Source organism: Anolis sagrei, chromosome 1 (assembly GCF_037176765.1).
Source record: "Anolis sagrei isolate rAnoSag1 chromosome 1, rAnoSag1.mat, whole genome shotgun sequence".
In the NCBI taxonomy this organism is placed as follows: domain Eukaryota; kingdom Metazoa; phylum Chordata; class Lepidosauria; order Squamata; family Dactyloidae; genus Anolis; species Anolis sagrei.
In genome coordinates, this window is record NC_090021.1 from 130,989,112 (window position 1) to 131,007,890 (window position 18,779).

The following is an 18,779-nucleotide window of genomic DNA, read 5'->3' on the forward strand; positions in this document are numbered from 1 at the left end:
CTGTCTGTTTAATAATACACCCTATTGAAAAGGAATAGGAAGGTATGCTTATGCATGATTCATCACTGTCTGTTACAGTAATTATAAGGTTTTTCCCCTAGTTTCTCGGTCAAAACGACCTTGCCTTAAAAAAAAAACCAGTGCCTGTTAGCCCTGCTGTAGGTTTTAAAAAATGTGTTTAGTAACAGAGATGTAATTTAATGTTTAGGTTTAAGATTTGTACATAAGAGTTTATTTCTTTCCATATTTCTCTTTAGTTTTGAATTTATGTCATATCATAAACCTTTGAACAATTACTTTTTAATCAGGGACTCATTCACACTACAGAGTTACAGTCACCCTGCCCCCATTCTCTGGGGTTAGGGGTGAAGGACCCCCATGAAAGTGGGGGTGAAAAAATAAATAAAACTTTATTTAAGCTTGAGAAAATACCTTCCCCATTAGGTCCTCTAGCACAACACAGACAGAAGTTTACCATAAAGTTTCACCGGAGGACCTAGAGCAGTAGTTCCCAACCTGTGGTCTGTAGACCACCAGTGGTCTACAAGATCGAAAATATGGTCCACGGTTCCACCATTATGACACCGTTGCCTCAAAACCACATGGCAATGAGAATGACTGGTCTCGCAAAACCCTGCGGATGTCGGGAGGGGAAAGGCTGAGAAGCCATGAAAGATTAGTACTACCACATCAGCTCTAAATGATTAAATATAGGTTTCTGTGAGCAAGCAGATAGTGAGTATTGGATGACATATGTTCTGTATCAGAAACTAGAGCTGGTGTGATCTATCCAGTGCAGTTTTCTGAATCAGCACCCCAAATATCCAAACCGAATGTAAAGGTGACAAAAACTGATTCGTAACCCTTTTGGTACTAATGTTGGAGAGTGGTCCCTGGTCAAAATTGTTCCTGGTCAAAAAAAAAAGGTTGGGAACCACTGACCTAGAGACTCCTAAAATGACCATATTAATCAAATCCAGAAATAATCAAACCTGCAAAAAGTTAAATCCACAAATGTGGAGGACTAACTTCAGAATGCTTTTATTTACCTTTAATTGCTCTGGTTCTGTCCTGCAGAGTCCCAGGGCTTGCAGTTTTGGGACTTCTAGAACTCAACCTTCAAGCCCCTGGATTCTATAGGATGCAGTCATGATAGTTAAAAGGCCCATCCAAACAGGCCCATATCCTGGGACCTGTTTGGGTTTTTATTGGTTATTCCAAATTAATTAAATAACCCATTAGATTTGGGTCTTTCTGAAAGGCCCAGGTCTAATGGGGTACTGGGTCTGTGGGAACTCACTCTTGGGACTATTTGGGGATGAGTTCCCATTTGCCATCCTGAACCTTTTGGACCTCTGAAACCTAAAGGTCTGGGATGGTGCCCAACCTCTTCCTCCCAGCTCCCAAAACAACTCTTAAAAGTAAAGGAAACTTACCTGGTTACCATTAAGGTCCTTCTTGCATTCTCCTGGTGCACGGAAATGATGTGCTGGGGGGGGGGGGGGGGGGAAGCGATTTTCCTCCTTGTCCTTCTTTCACCTGGCCAGTCATTTCCTTGTGCTAGGAGGACAAAAGGAGGACTGTAATGGTAACCAAGTAAGTTTTCTCTACCTTTAAGTGTTGTTTTGTGGGGCTTTGGGCTGTCTGCATGTCATCCAGATTTGGGTGGCTTGTGAGGACAAAAATGCAAGCCAAAGAAGGTTTTAAAAAACTGCTTTGTCGCACATTTTTGCCTGCCTGGAAGTGCCCAATATGAAACAATAGGATCATACTTCTGTTGTGCGAATGGGTCATTGGTCCGATGGCAGTGCAATCTAGAATGGTAGTGGTAGGAAATAAAGGAAAGACCTAAATCCAATATCAAACCAGCACTATAAACCAATGTAAGAAAAGATTATTCAGCTACCTCCCTCCACCAGCTTTTCCCCATACTGTTTGAAAATTAATTCCAGTTAGCTATTAGTTAACATACTCCCAGAATGGTTATGATACCTTCAGAGAAATTAGTTGAAACTACAGAGTTAAACTAGGTGGGCTTTCACTGTTCCCTAGGGTTTGGATCTAGAACCCTTTGCAGGTACCAAAAGCCATGGATACTTTTTGTCTCATTGTATACCATGTCATAGTAAAATTGTGCTCCTTATATAAAATGACAAAAGCAAATGAGAGCCTGAGGATATGCGAAATAGTAAGAAGATATGCCTACACATAGAATCATAGAGTTGGAAGAGACCTCGAGGGCCATTGATTCCAACTCCCTGCCAAGAAGCAGGAAAATCACATTCAAAGCACCCCCAACAGATGGCCATTCAGACTCTGCTTAAAAGCCTCCAAAGAAGGAGCCTTCACCACACTCTGGGGCAGAGAGTTCCACTGCTGAACAGCTATCACAGCCAGGAAGTTTTTCCTAATGTTCAGGTGGAATCTCCACATCAGAGTAGTACTTTGAGTGCAGTAAAATAAAAGTTTGCTTTTTGGATCCCTCCCCTCTCACTATTTTTGAATCCAATGATGTCAGAACCTGTGGATATGGAGGACCTACTGTACCTTTGTGGGTGGTTTAACTACCAGTTGAACTACTGTAATTATTAGTTTCATTCATTGGGTGGTAAAAGGCGATTGAAATTATTTTTATTACTACTGCTATTGCGGGTACAATTACTACTTGTATTAAAATGACTAAAGGCCAATTGAAATACCCAAGAATGGTTTATTTGAAGAACATAAATTTGTATCTGTTCATAACTCATGATTTGTCTGAATCAGAAGGATTCACTATACCCTTAACTTGTGTTATTTAAATGGCACATTCTCAAAATACTGACAATTAATAGGAGTTAGGCAATCTACTTCCATGACCTTTCCAAGATATTAGAAACATGCTCAGTGTGTCACATTTCTAAATAGGTTGAGCCATTTAGCCTACTCAATCCAGGAAGGGAACAGTTGGTAAAGACAGGTGAGAAAACCTGTGCGGATAGACCTTAGAAGTGCTATTTTTGGACTACATATTCTCTGGCCAGTACAGGTTATGCTAGTTGGGGGGGGGGGCATTCTGATATTGATAATCCAAAATCCATACACAATAAAAAATAATCCACCCAGAATAATTTCTCCAAGATCATAATATGGATGAACTGTTATGACTGAGTACTTGTTTGAGGACTGTACTTCTAGAACTGAAGTGACCAAGACAGATGATTCTGTGATTTGCAATTTTCAAGTTTGAATTGCGTCACTTCCATTTTCTTTACTCTAGTAGTTTCTCTTCCAATTAGTTTTCCTGCAAAGATGTCTCTTTGATCATGACTCTGCATTTTAGATGGCTTGAAAGTTAGAACACCAGCCAAAAATCAATCAATCAATCAATCAATCAATTATCTATATATTTTTGGGTATGGATAACACAGGGAAAAGTTAATACCCCTGTGGTGATTGTTTTCCTTTCTGTGCTCCAGTTCAGAAGATTTCACCTCATTTTCTGCATTTGTGATAATTCAACTTTGAAAAAATGGCTTGTTGTGGAAACAAGGATTGGTGTTTAAGCTTCAGTGGAGACACCTTTTCCCCATGATAATAACTCTTCCAGGAGTGAATTTCCCTTCCTAGAGGAAGATTTCTCTCACTTCCTGTTGTCTCACCCCCGTTTTAACTAGGAATCATTTGTAAGTCGGATGCTTGTAACTTAGGAACTGCCTATATATAGCAATGTGTTATATAAGTCTACACTGACCATACAATGCAGTTTGAAACTGCATTAAATGGTAGTGTAGATGGGGCCATAGATAAGTCTTCCCAAGCCCAAAAAATAATTTCTCACATATAAACCCGTGTTGGTGCAGTGCGTTAAACCACTAATCTGCTGAACTTGCTGAGCGACTGAAAGGTAAGAAGTGGGGTGAACTCCCACTGTTAGGCCCAGCTTCTGCCAACCAAGCAGTTAGAAAACATGCAAATGTGAGTAGATCAATAGGTACTGCTTCTGCAGGAAGGTAACGGCACTCCATGCAGTCATACTGGCCACATGACCTTGGAGGTGTCTACGGACAATGCCGGCTCTTTGGCTTAGAAATGGAGATGAGCACCACCCCCCAGATCTGGACACGACTAGACTTAATGTCAAGGGAAACCTTTACCTTTACTTTAAACTCTTCTTTCCTTTCTTTTCCCACCACCTATTCACATAGGTGAGCCTTTTTAAAGACCAGGAAATCATTTCTTTTGCATCTCAAGGAGAATGTATGGACAGAGGAAGCATGATTAGAAAACATTTCTTCCTTACCCTAAAGTTCCCATCCTACCCTCAATGCCACCCATTCCCCCTTGTCTTTTGTATCAAGTGGTGGGCACGCAGCTCTCCCGATCTGTTCACATATGTGTTGCCCATGAACATTTCCATTTATGTCACAAGCTGAAGGTACTTTGAAACGCCCACACCTATAAAATTTTTGAAAACCTATTATCCAAAGTGGAGCCCTCTTTCTCCAAAAGGGAAGCGGTGTGTGTGAGACTGTTGACGTTAGCCGTGACTTGGGCTGTCAGACTGTAAAGTACTTGACTGGGAGCAACATGACCTAGCATAGTGTTAATAAGATACAAGGGGTGGGGTGTGGGTTACCTTCCCATTTATAACCCAGCCCTTCGGGCACACAAATGCTGGAACAGCTTGCAGGTTTATGCTGTACCCCTTATTTTGTTTCCGCCCTGGCCACGGGACATAACAGAGATAGCTTTGAATCCTTCCTCTGTTCTGCTGTCACAGAAGAATGTGCGTGTCAGGATGACCTGACCAAGTGTTTGGTTGCACACACGGCGGTGTTTCCAGAGGGTTACTCAGTCAGCCTGACAGCCGCGCTCTCCAGAATCAAAAGGAGGCGAACTCAAGCAAAGCTTATTTTGGCAGCGGCTCTTAAGCACCTTTGCCAGCGCCCTGGCAGCGCTCAGTCCACAATGATTCAAAGCAAAGGGCTGACTTTCAAGGTGCAAATGGGGAGCCTGCACACCTCCGCTCGATAAGGTACAGTATATTTTACGCCGAGGAAATTGGTCTGTCTGTCTTCCTCTGCACCACTGAGATTTTCAGAGTTAAATATTGCCAGCATTGTGTGTGTGTATGTCCCTTCAGGGCACACCGCAACTTATGTCAAACCTATGACTTTCATAGAATTTTAAAAGGCATGGTGTACTTAGAGGGAATTTTGCCAGTCTCCTCTTCGGCATTACAACGGTTGCTATTCATTCCTGGTCTCCCATCCAATACTAACCAGAGCTGACTCTGCTTCGTTTCCACAACCATATTACTTAGAACAGTTCTGTCCCATTCCCAAATTCGTTGGAAATAGCAACCTTCAGAGCCCACACTGTTTGTAAATGTGTAAATAGTTGTTGTATGTATAGTTACTGCTCTGGCAGGAAGGTAACGGCGCTCCATGCAGTCATGCCGGCCAAATGACCTTGGAGGTGTCTACGGACAACGCTGGCTCTTCGGCTTAGAAATGGAGATGAGCACCACACCCCAGAATCAGACACGTCTAGACTTAATGTCAGGGGAAAACCTTTACCTTTTGTAGTTGTTAACCTATATTGTATGTACATTTTGGTTTGCCAGTTTGACAGTACCTATTTGGTGTGGCTTCAGACACAGGACTCTATTTTGAATTCAGACACAGTGAAGGTGGATGCATGTTGATGTTTGGACTTTAGTGGAGAAGTATGACTTACGGACTTAAGTGAGTGCAGCTGTACTTAAAGACTATGGACAATTGATTAAGTATCATACTCTGTGTACTCAACACAAAGAAGAAGCTACATCTTATCTAACTGAACTCTAATAAGAAATGTGTCTGTATGGTAAATATATCATAATAATAATAAACTTTATACCCCGCCACCATCTCCTCGAAGGGGACTCGGAGCGGCTAACATGAGGCCAAGCCCAAAGATACAATACAGCAAAATAAAATACAGAATCCAGACAACAACAAAAATACATCAGAATAAAATCCATACAGTAGCAAAATAAAATAAATAAAGCAAATTAACACAATATAAAATCGAACAGAATATGCAGGCCAAATGGAAGAGGTAAAATGATAAAACCCTGGATGAGGTAGGAATAGAAAATATGTAATTGAGGGGAGCCCAAAATATATACAAGAAGTTTGTTAGTAAACCTGAGATGCTATTTTTAAAGAAGACTACTTTGTTTTGTCTCTTGAGTGCCTGTTTTAAACAAGAGGTTTACAAGGGAGAGTAGATGGGCAACTTCAACTTCAGAGAAATAACCATCCTCTGCTAACTCAATATATATTTTGTAGTGGCATGTCTTTATCCTTGGTTCTTCAGTTTAACAGCTGAGTTACCTTTGTGCCATTACATGAATGCTTATGAATATCACTTGTTCGGAGGGTTGACTTCTAACAAGGTCATGCTTTTCTTGACTAGTGGTTTTCAAAAGATGGTCTCCACATGTTCATGGAGATTCACATTTGCTAAATAGATTTGACACGATTTTTACCTTTTCAATAAGGTTATGGTGCACTTATTTCCAATAGGTCATGGAATTTCCAATAAAACGAACATGGCATATTTTCTTTTCTTCATGAGCATCCTGGAGGGAGGCGGGGTTCTTTCAGTCTGTTTTAAATGTACAAAACGGAAATGAATAGCTGTGATTTCTGAAAAGTTAGGCACCCATTTGCATGTTAAAAGGTCCAGAGTGTGCATGTCTACCTGAGACTTTAAGTATTTGGCAGTATCATAATGAGGTCTACCTAGTCTAGCATTTTTTGAAGTCTCTTTGCTACAAACTGGGCTGGAAAGTGTTCAGTGGTTGTGACATTGAAAGTTTGCCTTTTTTATATGTATGTAAACTGTCCCGAGTCTCCTTTGGGGAAAGAGGGTGGTCTAGAAATAAAGTACATTATTACAATATTATTATGTCGGAGCCCCCGGTAGCGCAGCAGGTTAAACCACTGAGCTACTGAACTTGCTGACTGAAAGGTCGGCAGTTTGAATCCGGGGAGCAGGGTGAGCTTCCATTGTTAGCCCCAGCTTCTGCCAACTTAGCAGTTTGAAAACATTGTGAATAGAACAGTAGGTACCACTCAGGTGGGAAGGTAATGGCACTCCATGAAGTCTTGCTGGCCACATGACCTTGGAGGTGTCTACGGACAACACTGAATCTTCAGCTTAGAAATGGAGAGGAGCACCACCCCCCAGAGTCAGACACAACTAGACTTAATGTCGAGGGGAAATCTTTACCTTTACTATTATTATTATTATTATTATTATTGTGGTCCTTTGGGGGGTGGGGCAGCCCATGATAGTAAGGATGACATTGGTTGGTAGGAGCATTAATTTGTTCCATAATAGCACAAATAATATTTGAGCCTTGTTATAATGGCACAAGAAATAGTGCACAATAATGTCATGTAATGAAAGATAGTTTCAAAGATGTATACATCTACAGCCTATGGTTTTTGCTTATGTGTATGGGAGAAAGAACACAATCATTTCCTTTATGCACGGTGAAAGGAAATAATTTTAAAAGGAAAGAACTCACTGGGGAATGTCACTTCACAACGAATGTCAGGAAAGTAATGTCTCTACTTGATTTAAGAGAGTTTTTGCAATCAAGTATTTACTGCATTTAAAATTGAATAGATGAAAATTGACCAAGGAAACAAATAGGATATTGGGTTGCTGTGAGTTTTCCGGGCTGTATGGCCATGTTCAAGAAGCATTTTCTCCTGACATTTCACCCACATCTATGGCAGACATCCTCAGAGGTTGTGAGGTCGGTTTGAAACTTGGCATGTGAGTCTTGCCTAGTTTCCTAGTTTTCCCACTCCAATAAAGAATTCCCCCAGGCAGGAAACAGCCAGGCTTTGAAGCTGCAAGGCTATTCAATGCCAACCAAGGTGGCCAATTGCAACATTCACACCTGCCTCAAATGGACAAGAGTTCTTTCTCCCACCCTGGACATTCCACAGATATGAACTTCACAACCTCTGAAGATGCCTGCCATAGATGTGGGTGAAACGTCAGGAGAGAATGCTTCTGGAGCATGGCCATATAGCCCGAAAAACTCACAGCAACCCAGTGATTCCGGCCATGAAAGCCTTCGACAAGTAGGATCTTATGTCCAAGTTTCTTGTAGAATAGGAATTGGCTTTCTGGAAGGAATAATAGTCGGAATGTTTTCCCCCCGTTATAATTTAGTTTTTAGAAGATATTTTCACAGTCTGCGCCTTGTTCTCAAGGAAATGAACTTAAGGATATGCCCTCATTAAGAGTAGTGAACAAATGTGTCCTTATATATGTTTCTTCTCTCTTCAAATGGAAGTTTGGACCTCTTCGATCCAGAATTCAAGCACAAAGCTGCAATTTCCAGGGCTGTTTGAATGGAAGGTGACTGTATGCAGTTAAAGCAATTTTAAATAGACATGTCCATATAGTATTAATGTGCTGCCTATGCTGTGTGTGTGTGTTTGCATAAGACCCTTGCCAGAGAATACCTCAAGGTTACATTTGTTTTCTTTAGCGGTCTATTTGGATTTTCAATGTGCTGTCTTGAGGTTTTGAAAAGCACATAGGCAGCAATGAGGCCAGTGTTCATTCATAACAATTTGTAAATGTTGAACTCAAACTAGTGACAGCATGGAATGTAATGTCAACAGCTTTGTGGGAAGGAGGGCATGACTGAGCAAAAATAAAGAAGAGAGCAAGTCGCATAAATCACAGCAGGGTAAAATCACTGTAAAATAATAATAATAATAATAATAATAATAATAATAATAATAATAATAAACTTTATTTGTATACCACCCTTTCTCCCCGATGGGACTCAGGGTGGTTTCCAGCATAGGTCAAACATTGCAATTTACCAGCACAAAATCATACAGAATAACCAATATAAAACATAAACATGATACTATTAAAACAGGCATGCATATTTGAAATTTAAAAGCTAGTTCCAGTACATTGAGCAAAATTCGACTACCAATGGTCAGAATTTCAGAGTGGACCCATGAGAGGGCTGGGCTAGTGCAACGAAATAGACTAGGGCCGGAGGAGTGGGTAAACTAACCTTGGAAGTATTACTTCTTGGGATTATGCCTCCAGAATCACACAACCAGCGTAACTATTAGGCCCCTTCTATACTGCTTCATAAAATCCAGATTATCTTCTTTGAAATGGATCGTAGCAGCGTAGACTCGTATAACCCAGTTCAAAGCAAATAATGTGGATTATCTGTTTTGATAATCGGGAGTATATGGCAGTGTAGGGGGGGGGGCATAGAAGGATTCTTGGAGCTGAAGTGCAGAAAAGGAACTTCTCCAAACTCTGGCCTAAAGCCCCAGGGGATGATTAAGGAATCCAGTTAGCAATCCGTTCACCACGCTTTATGGCTCTTTCCCCCTGTTTTTATTGGAGATGGCCATTGCCTCGCTTTCCTCTCCTAAAGCTGCTTTTATGAGTTCCATTTATTTCCAGCTTGTAAGTCGTTTCAGACATAATTTGGTGGTAGATTTGGCAGGGTCCTTTGCAAATTGCAGAAAAAGTGAATTGAAGAGAAGAAAGTTAAGAGGAAAGGACAGAAAAGAGGCAAAAAGAAGCTGGAGGAGTCTGGTCTAGGTATAAGGTAAAAAGCACTTTGGCCAGAAACACTTTTTATACCGTTATTTTTCTTTCTGACTCAACACCTGCTGTATTTATGAGGTCCTGTAAGGAAAGGCAAAAAATCTGCATTTGAATACAGTGTTTCCTGTAGGGGAGGCATAAGGCAACATTTACAGGATGCTATTTTATTGCCTAACACATTTATTGCCATATCATATATGGCTCTTTTCGTCTGTACCTCGGTTTCACTTCCCAGACTTAAAGCACCTCTCTAGGAGTCTTTATATTAAAGCAAAAATAACTAAGCTGGAGATGCTTCCGATTTGAAAATGTAATAATAGGAGGTTGATATAGTCATGAAGCATCTTGCCTATTTTAGTCTAGTCTATGTGACGGGTTGGAGGGCATTCTATCAAAGCTTTTAGAGATTTTTTAATCTTTTAATAAACATCCTTCATTTTCCATTACTGTATATGAGAAGCTCAATGGGGCATAGTCCTTCCTTTAGGGATGTTACATAGGGCCAGAATGTTTTTTCAATCTGTTAGCCACTTTAATCATCCAACTCTGTGTTTCACCACCATATAAACTATATCTGTGTTGACGAATTCTTTGCAGTAATCTGTGATGGTTTGATTTTATGTGTTTGGGAGACACAAGAAAATCAAATTTGGGAGTACAGAATTCCTAACAGATGGACAATATTCTCGTTTTGTCGTGTATATAGCTCCACCCCAGCTAGACCCTATCTGAGTACTTTATATACTTGGAAGTCCCTGAACAGATTCAGAAGTGGAGTGTGCAGATCAAAAGACAGCCTGGCAAAATGGCACTACCTAGAACAGTGGTTCTCAACCTGGCATCCCCAGATGTTTTTGGCCTACAACTCCCAGAAATCCTAGCCAGTTTACGAGCTGTTAGGATTTCTGGGAGTTAAAGGCCAAAAACATCTGGGGACCCCAGGTTGAGAATCACTGACCTAGAAGAATCATCCAACTTGTGCAACTGTGGAGCAGAACAGACAACTCCACATCTGTATGCTTGTCCACAATGTCCTGCCTCATGTACAGAGGAAGAATTGTTGGAGGCTACAGGCTATGCAGTCGTTGTTGCCCATTTTTGATCAAAAGATATTTAGTTGCTTGTGCTCCTTCTATTTTTATCAGTTTTATACTAATTTATGCAATGCTTTGATATGAAATAAATGAAGTACTTCATGTTCAAAAGGTATTGCTTTCAGAACTTTCTGCCAGTAAACAACACCCTCATACATTGAATATCTCCCTTACTGCTATTGTCTTCTACTACTGTAATTTTTATGTGGATGACTTTTATTCTGGAAAACAAGCCCTATGAGGAGTGACTTAAAGAGCTGGGCATGTTTAGCCTGTAGAAGAAAAGGCTGAGAAGAAACTTGATGGCTATATATAAATATGTGAGGGGAAGTCATAGGGAGGAGGGAGCAAGCTTGTTTTCTGCTACCCTGGAGATTAGGACGTGAAGCAATGGCTTCAAACTACAGAAAAGGAGATTCCACCTGAACATGAGAAAGAACTTCCTAACTGCGAGAAGCGCTGTTCAGCAGTGGAACTCACTGCCCCAGAGTATGGTGGAGGCTCCTTTGGAGGCTTTTAAACAGAGCCTGGATGGCCATCTGTTGGGGGTGCTTTGAATGTGATTTTCCTTCTTCTTGCGAAGAGGTTGAAATGGATGGCTCACAAAGTCTTTTCCAACTCTATGATTCTATGACTTCTTAACATCAGCTCTACCTGAACTTTTATAGTCTTGTTCTTCTCTGGATTCTTCTTGAATAAGCCGCAATATCTTCATGAGACATAACATCCAAGTTGTTCCCCTTCAGGCTGAACTGAGCAACCAAAACCTGATGTTGGTTGAACTTGGATTTGGCTTCTGTATCTGGTAGGAGCCACATAGTGCCTCATCAGTTCAGAAATCTCCAACTAGGCTTATATAATCTCCAGACCCAGATTGGAAGAAGAATGGCAGCCCTTTCATTAACTGTTTAATAGAAGAAAATAAAATGAAAATATTGGGGTTTTTTTACAGCATTACGGGAAAATTAACAGCACATGGTTTTAGGAATAACAAGAAAAAAAGAGGAGTTAGAGCAGGCATGGCAAACTTTGTCCCTCCTGGTATTTGGGACTTCAACTCCAACAATTTCTAAACAGCCTATCAAGTTTGCCCATGCCTGAGTTGGAGACAACAATAACAGGGTCCCCAGTGATATCCAAGGGATCCTGGAAAGTTAATCTACCAGAGATAAAAAGATTTATGACAAAAATGCTAGATTTTTAAATTAGGGACAGTGTAGGAAGTGTTAGTAAGGGCTTTCTATTTTTTTTATTATTATTTCTCAACTTTCCTATCTCATTTGTTTCAAAACACTGTACACTCACTTCTTTATCCTTCTGTTTTAGATTAGAAAAGAAATGTGATTATTTTGCTTATCTTTTTTAACACCATAGATTTTTTTTGTATTAGATAACAATGGGAGAAGACAAAGATGTAAGATGTTTAAAATGTGCCTGCTCCATATCCACCCTTGTACTCTTCCTCATTCCTCCTTCACCTATATCTTTGCAATATAAATTATATGGAAGAAAAAAAAATCTGTTTTTTCATCCATATCCACAGAAGTGCTTATCACCTTTTACTGTACTTAGCTGGAGACCACAAAGGAAGCAAGTACCGCTTTACACTGGTCTCTATCGTTATTTTTCTTGTTGTAGGAAGGGGAAAGCTGCCTCTTTATCAGCTTTCTTGGTGATAGTAAAATAGTACCATGTCATTCTAATGTATTAGCTAAAGCTGCTTTTTGAAGAGTGAGGTACTTTTTAAAAAGTTGCTGACCAGCTCTCATGTGGACTTTATTCACTTCTTCCCAATCTCCCAAACTGTACAACTACAGAACTGCGCAACTGCACACTATCTGCTATTGCAGAACTGTCACTAAGGCCTCTTCCACATCTATATAAATAAAAATGTAATATTCGTTTGTGGGATTAACAGAACTCAAAGCCCACTGGACGAATTGACACCAAATTTGAACACAAGACACCTAACAACCCAATGTATGTCCTTCACTCAGAAAAATTGATTTTGTCACTTGGGAGTTGTAGTTGCTGGGATTTATAGTTCACCTACAATCAAAGAGCATTCTGAACCCCATCAACGATGAAATTGAACCGAACTTGGCACACAGTTCTCCCATGACCAACAGAAAATACTGGAAGGGTTTGGTGGGCAGTGTCCTTTGGTTTTGGAGTTGTAGTTCACCTACATCCAGAGATGGCTGTAGACTCAAACAATGATGGATCTGGACCAAACTACACGAATACTCAATATGCCCAAATGTGAACACTGGTGGAGTTTGGGGAAAATAGAATTTTGACATTTAGGAGTTGTAGTTGCTGGGATTTATAGTTAATCTACAATCACAGAGCATTCTGAACCCCACCAATGATAGAACTGGGCCAAACCTCCCACACAGAACCCCTATGTGGGCCACAGCAATGCGTGGCAGGGGTCAGCTAGTAGCTGAATAAAATCCTACATTATCTACTTTGGATTGGGATATATTATCCAGTGTGGATAACCCAATTCAAAGTAGATATTGTGGATTACTAGGTTCTTGTGGGTTTTTTCGGGCTATATGGCCATGTTCTAGAGGCATTTTCTCCTGATGTTTTGCCTGCATCTGTGGCAAGCATCCTCAGAGGTAGTGAGGTCTGTTGGAATTAGGAAAATGGGTTTATATATCTGTGGAATGACTGGGGTGGGGCAAAGAGCTCTTCTCTGCTGGAGCTAGGTATGAATGTTTTAACTGACCACCTTCATTAGCATTGAAAGGCCTGGCTGAGCCTGGAGGAATCTTTTGTTGAGAGGTGTTAAGATGTGCCTGGTTGTTTCCTCTCTACTGTTTTGCTGTTGTAATTTTAGAGTTTTTTTTTAATACTGGTAGCCAGATTTTGTTCATTTTCATGGTCTCCTCCTTTCTGTTGAAATTGTCCACATGTTTGTGGATTTCAATGGCTTCTCTGCGTAGTCTGACATGGTGGTTGTTCGAGTGGTCCAGCATTTCTGTGTTCTCAAATAATATGCTGTGTCCAGGCTGGTTCATCAGGTGCTCTGCTATGGCTGACTTCTCTGGTTGAAGTAGTCTGCAGTGCCTTTTATGTTCCTTGATTCGTGTTTGGGCAATGCTGCGTTTGGTGGTCCCTATGTATTGTGGGTTATTCTGCCTTGATATTCTGGGTTAGAGGGTTATGTGGAAGGGCCCGAAGTGACTATTAAAAAGAACAGAAGAAAAACACAAACACAAACATACATACACGCAAAAATAGATAAACAAGTAATCTACAGCTATCTCACTCTCAGTTCAAAGTCTTCTCTCACCTTTTTTTAAACAATTTATTTTTATTCTTTCTGCAAACTTCAGCAATGTGGTAGTGCTTTTCGCAGAAGCACTGCTGTCCGCACTAGACTCCCCTCCCCACTTCCCGTTCTATGGGTGTCCTTTTGAACACAGCAGCGAGTTTTTTATGGTCATTGTCTGGAATTTCGCAGACATTTGAAACCTCCTCTTGCACCACCCAATTGAGTCCGGGAGTGACTGGAAGCCGTAAATCTGTACTGTTGCTACTCAACAGCTCAAGAAATCAAGCCCACCTTGTAAACTTTCTGGTGCCATTTTACGGCTCAGCTAACACATTCAGGGTCATCCAGCATGTACATTTTCCCAAGACCGGTGACAAGACATGACACCGTTGCAATTTTCAAGACTTTCATTTTGCACAAAGAGTAGAAATTCTACTCAAAACAAGAGACAAATCAGCAATTTCCTAAGCCTGAATAATTTAGTCCAGCAAATTGGAATCGGACTTCACCACCGTTCTTCATATTGAAGTTCACCGGCTGATTTCTCCTCACTTGATTTCTTAGTGTTTCTGAACTTGTATTTGAAAGTGTAAACTGATTTCCTCGATACACATTGTAATCTTAGATGATGTGGGATTTAAAAGTGCTTCTTACGATTCTTCATAGTAAGACGGTCTGTTCACATAAACAGGTCGCCGTGTGATATTGTAATTATCAGATAATGCCTTGAGGAAAAGGGAAACAGAACGAATGAATAACATGCTTGTTTGGAGTACCCTGTAAACAATGGGATGTCATGACTAATAATCCCATCTTAACTCACAAAAAGTCCACATTAAATTCAGTGGGACTTACTCTGATATTAGCTTGTCCATGCACAAAAGTGATCTTCTGAATCTCTAGGTCATCTCTCCACATTTGCAGATTTGACTTTTGTGGATTGGATTATTCATGTACTTGATTAAAACATTATCTCTAGGATGTTCTCTGCACCTTCCAATGGAATTCTATGGTCAACATTTGGCCAATGTAGAAATTTGAAGTCTGTCTTTATATCATTTGCTTAAATTACTGTATTTAGTAGTGATATCAAGTCAATGCAGAGTTTATGGTATGATATGGGGTATAGTATTGGCTAGACCTATTTTTAATAGTAAATCTCAAACAATCAAATATCCAGCATGTTGCCAATCCCCATGGGTGCTTTTTTTCAAGTCAGGAGTGACTTGAGAAACTGCAATTCGCTTCTGGTGTGAGGGAATTGGCCATCTGCAAGGTTAGTGCCCAGAGGATGCCCAGTTGTTTTGATGTTTTATCATCCTTCTGGGAGGCTTCTCTCTTGTCCCCACATGGTGAGCTGGAGCAGACAGAGGGAGCTCATCTGTGCTCTTCCTAGTTTCAAACCTCCAACCTGTCAGTCTTCAGTCCTGCTGGCACAAAGGTTTAACCCATTGCGCTACCATGGGTGCCGGTTCACTGAGAGTCTACTGTATTTATTTTAATTGATTTTTAAAATAATTGTTTGACTTAAATTTCTTTTATCTTTTATGGGTTTTTGATTGCTTTGCTTTTTGAGTGTGAACTGCTTTAGGGCCTCATTTTTTAGAAAAAAGCAGGGTAAAATAACAACAACAATAATATATATGTCCATGTTTTGTAGTATTTTATGACACTTTTTTTTTTACTGTGATACAATACAATCTAGTAAAGAGTAGATATATCTAAACCATGTATCTTTGGGAATGTGACAACCTACCAGTTGACCTTCGAGCTCTTCTTTAAATTGTTTAGATCAGTGTTTCCCAACTTTTATTTTGATCAGGGACCACTCTCCAAAAGTAGTACAAAAAGGGTTACAAATCGGTTTTTGGTCAACTTTAGATTCAGTTTTGTTATTTGGGGTGCTGATTCAGAAAATTGCATTGGATAGACCACATCAGCTCTATTTTCTGATACAAACATATGACATCCAGTAGTCACCATCTGCTCACCTACAGAAAACCATATTTAATAATCTAGAGCTGATGTGGTAGTAGCAATCTTTCGTGGGTAGTTAGCCCCTCCCCTCCCAACATCCTAGTTGCTTCGGCATTATAAAAGGGTTTCATGAGACCGGTTGCTCTCATTGCCATGTGGTTTCGTGACAATGGTATAGTAATGGTGAGACCGTGGACCATATTTTCGTTCTTGGGCACCACCTGTGCTCCATGGACCACATGTTGGGAACCACTGGTTTAGGATAACAGTATAACTTTATCAATGATTTTTAAAAAACTCTCAAAACCTGAAAAGGAGTTTCCCCAGAATGTATAGCTCCAAAGGCGAACGATGGTCATAGAGTTGTTTTTACTTTATTTCTTTGAATGTTTTCAAGAAGGTGCCAGATTCTGCCAATTACAGAAAGCTGTAACTTCCTGTTATTTGTCTGCAGAACCTGTTTAGTAAATGCTGTAAACTTTCCATCCTTTCTTCCCTGGGAAAGGCAATGTCAAACTCACTTCTAAGAGAAATGTCACTTTGACTGTCTGTTTTTTTCCTTGTTCTGGTTTATGAGAACAACACTTGATATTTATTCCCTCTCTCTCTCTTTCTTTTCTCTCTTCCTTTTTGTCAAGTAGTTTTTTTAAAAGTACCTGCATCCTCTTCAAACTGCATTTCTTTACGAAGATGGGAAATTCCTATGCTGGGCAGCTCAAGACAACACGCTTTGAAGAAGTCCTCCACAATTCTATTGAAGCGTCTCTTCGGTCAAATAATTTAGTTCCCAGACCAGTTTTTTCACAGCTATATTTAGAAGCCGAACAACACCTTTCATCTCTAGAAGGTAGGAGAGATATATTTTTGTTCTTGTTACTATTGATATTCTAAGAGAATTTGAACATACTCCTTATTTGCAGATCGAGGCATCATAATTAATACATAAGCTATTTAGATGCATTTCGGCCCGATTCAGTGCTGGATTATGGTTTTTCCATTTCCTTTGCAAGATTTGAATATATGATCTAGTTTACACTGAAAGGTAAACCTGAAATTCACATGCTTGATTTTTACAAACTGAAATTGTTCACAAACCTTTTCTACATAGAAGACTAAAGCCCTATCCACACTGCTGTATAGAATCCACATTGAACTGGATTATATGACAGTGTGGACTCAGATAATCCAATTCAAACAGATATTGTGGATTATCTGCCTTTATATTCTGGGTTATATAGTTGTGTGGAAGGGCCCTTGGATGTCATCCAGAAGACTTGAAGATGTGAATGTAGGAATGGAAGGAATATTAAAAATATATATGAGAAATGGCCAAATTCCCCATATTTCTCAAATATTGAGGAACTCTGATGAGAATCTTTGTAATTCAGGATTTGTTTCACACAACATTTGCCTGTAATTTTTGCACAGAAAAATAGCACTTCTGTGCAGAAACAATATTTTCATTTTGCATAAAAATATTTCTGTATTATTATTTTTATTATTATTTACTGAATTTCTAGACTGCTCTCTCTCACCCTGAGAGGGACTCAGAGCAGTGTTCAACAGGGCTAAATTCAGTGCTGCTAATATACATACAAGTAAAGCAATACATAACATTAACTAAAATCAGTAACATATAAATATGAATTAAACCATTAAAACACTGTACATAAAAACACAAAGTGATGCTCCTTATGTAGAAAATGTAATAGTTGTGGACTTAATTCTGCCGAAAATTTCCACATGGAATTATAAAGCAAAAAATAGCATTGTCTGTAAAAAAATGCTGTTTTCATGTAAAAATACCATTTGTGACTGTTGCACAGAACAGGCTTTGCGACGTAAATAGTCTTCAAAAAGTAAGAAACCTCCTTCAGTGGTGGTTGATGACTTCTGGAGGATGATGAATCTGCTCAGAGTTTTCGTGTGAACTTTAAAGGAACTCTAAGGTACTACCTTCTTTTCTCGCAAACAGATTCAGCACCTTGGACAGTTTCTTTAAAGGTTGGTTTGACATGAAGACCACCAGCAATCACTGTAGAAATGTGTAGGAATTCAACTGTGGGTGTTAGGCTGGGCGGAGGTGAAGGAGGAGTGGAGATTGCCACTCAAATTTTGTGTTTGTAACCATGCTCCTTTCATTGCAAGCACTGGGAGTGAAACCATATAGGATATCTTCAGGATTAGTAAAAATGTTTCCTCGTGTTCAGGGACTAGAAGCTCTCTGAATCCTATGTTCAGCAAAGACTAGGCCTATATACACTGCAGTTTGAACTATTTATACTATATGAGTTGAATTAGCCCAGGCTGATAGTGGTCCAGTTCAAGAAGCAATAATCTTTAATTTTCATATTTATTTAGAAACTACTTTACATACACAGCTGTTGGAGGGGCTGCTGCCTCTTTGCTTTCTTCCTTCTTCAGCTCTGAGAAGGCCTAACTCACATGGCAAAACTGGGAAGGCAATCTTTGTGGCATTTTCTTTCCTTCCTCCATTTCCCTCATGCACCTTCTCCCTCTCCTTTTTCTTCCTTTCTTCCCTTGCGTTTCCCCATATACTTTCATCTTCCCCTTTCCTACTTTCTTTCCTATCTTTGTTCCTTTCCTTTCTCTTCCCTTCTTTTTCTTCCCTCCTTTCCTTTGTCACTTTTTTCTTTTCTTCCATTCTCTTCTCTTCCTTTCGTTCTCTTTCCACCTCTCCCCTCATAATGTTCCCATTTTAATTCTCTTCATTCTTTCCCTCCTTTTTCTTTCTTTCCTCTATCTCTCCCTTCTCC

The 18,779-nt window shown here is 39.9% G+C and overlaps 1 protein-coding gene across 1 annotated transcript in view; it reads left to right on the forward strand.

The window, feature by feature from the left end:
- The window catches only part of GREB1 (growth regulating estrogen receptor binding 1), a 104,479-nt gene that overhangs the window by 26,918 nt on the left and 58,782 nt on the right, over positions 1-18,779 (forward strand). The window contains exon 2 of the mRNA XM_067468642.1: positions 16,644-16,849. Coding sequence (XP_067324743.1) covers positions 16,693-16,849 — 157 coding nt within the window. The 5' untranslated portion in view covers positions 16,644-16,692. The remainder of the gene's footprint in view (positions 1-16,643; positions 16,850-18,779) is intronic.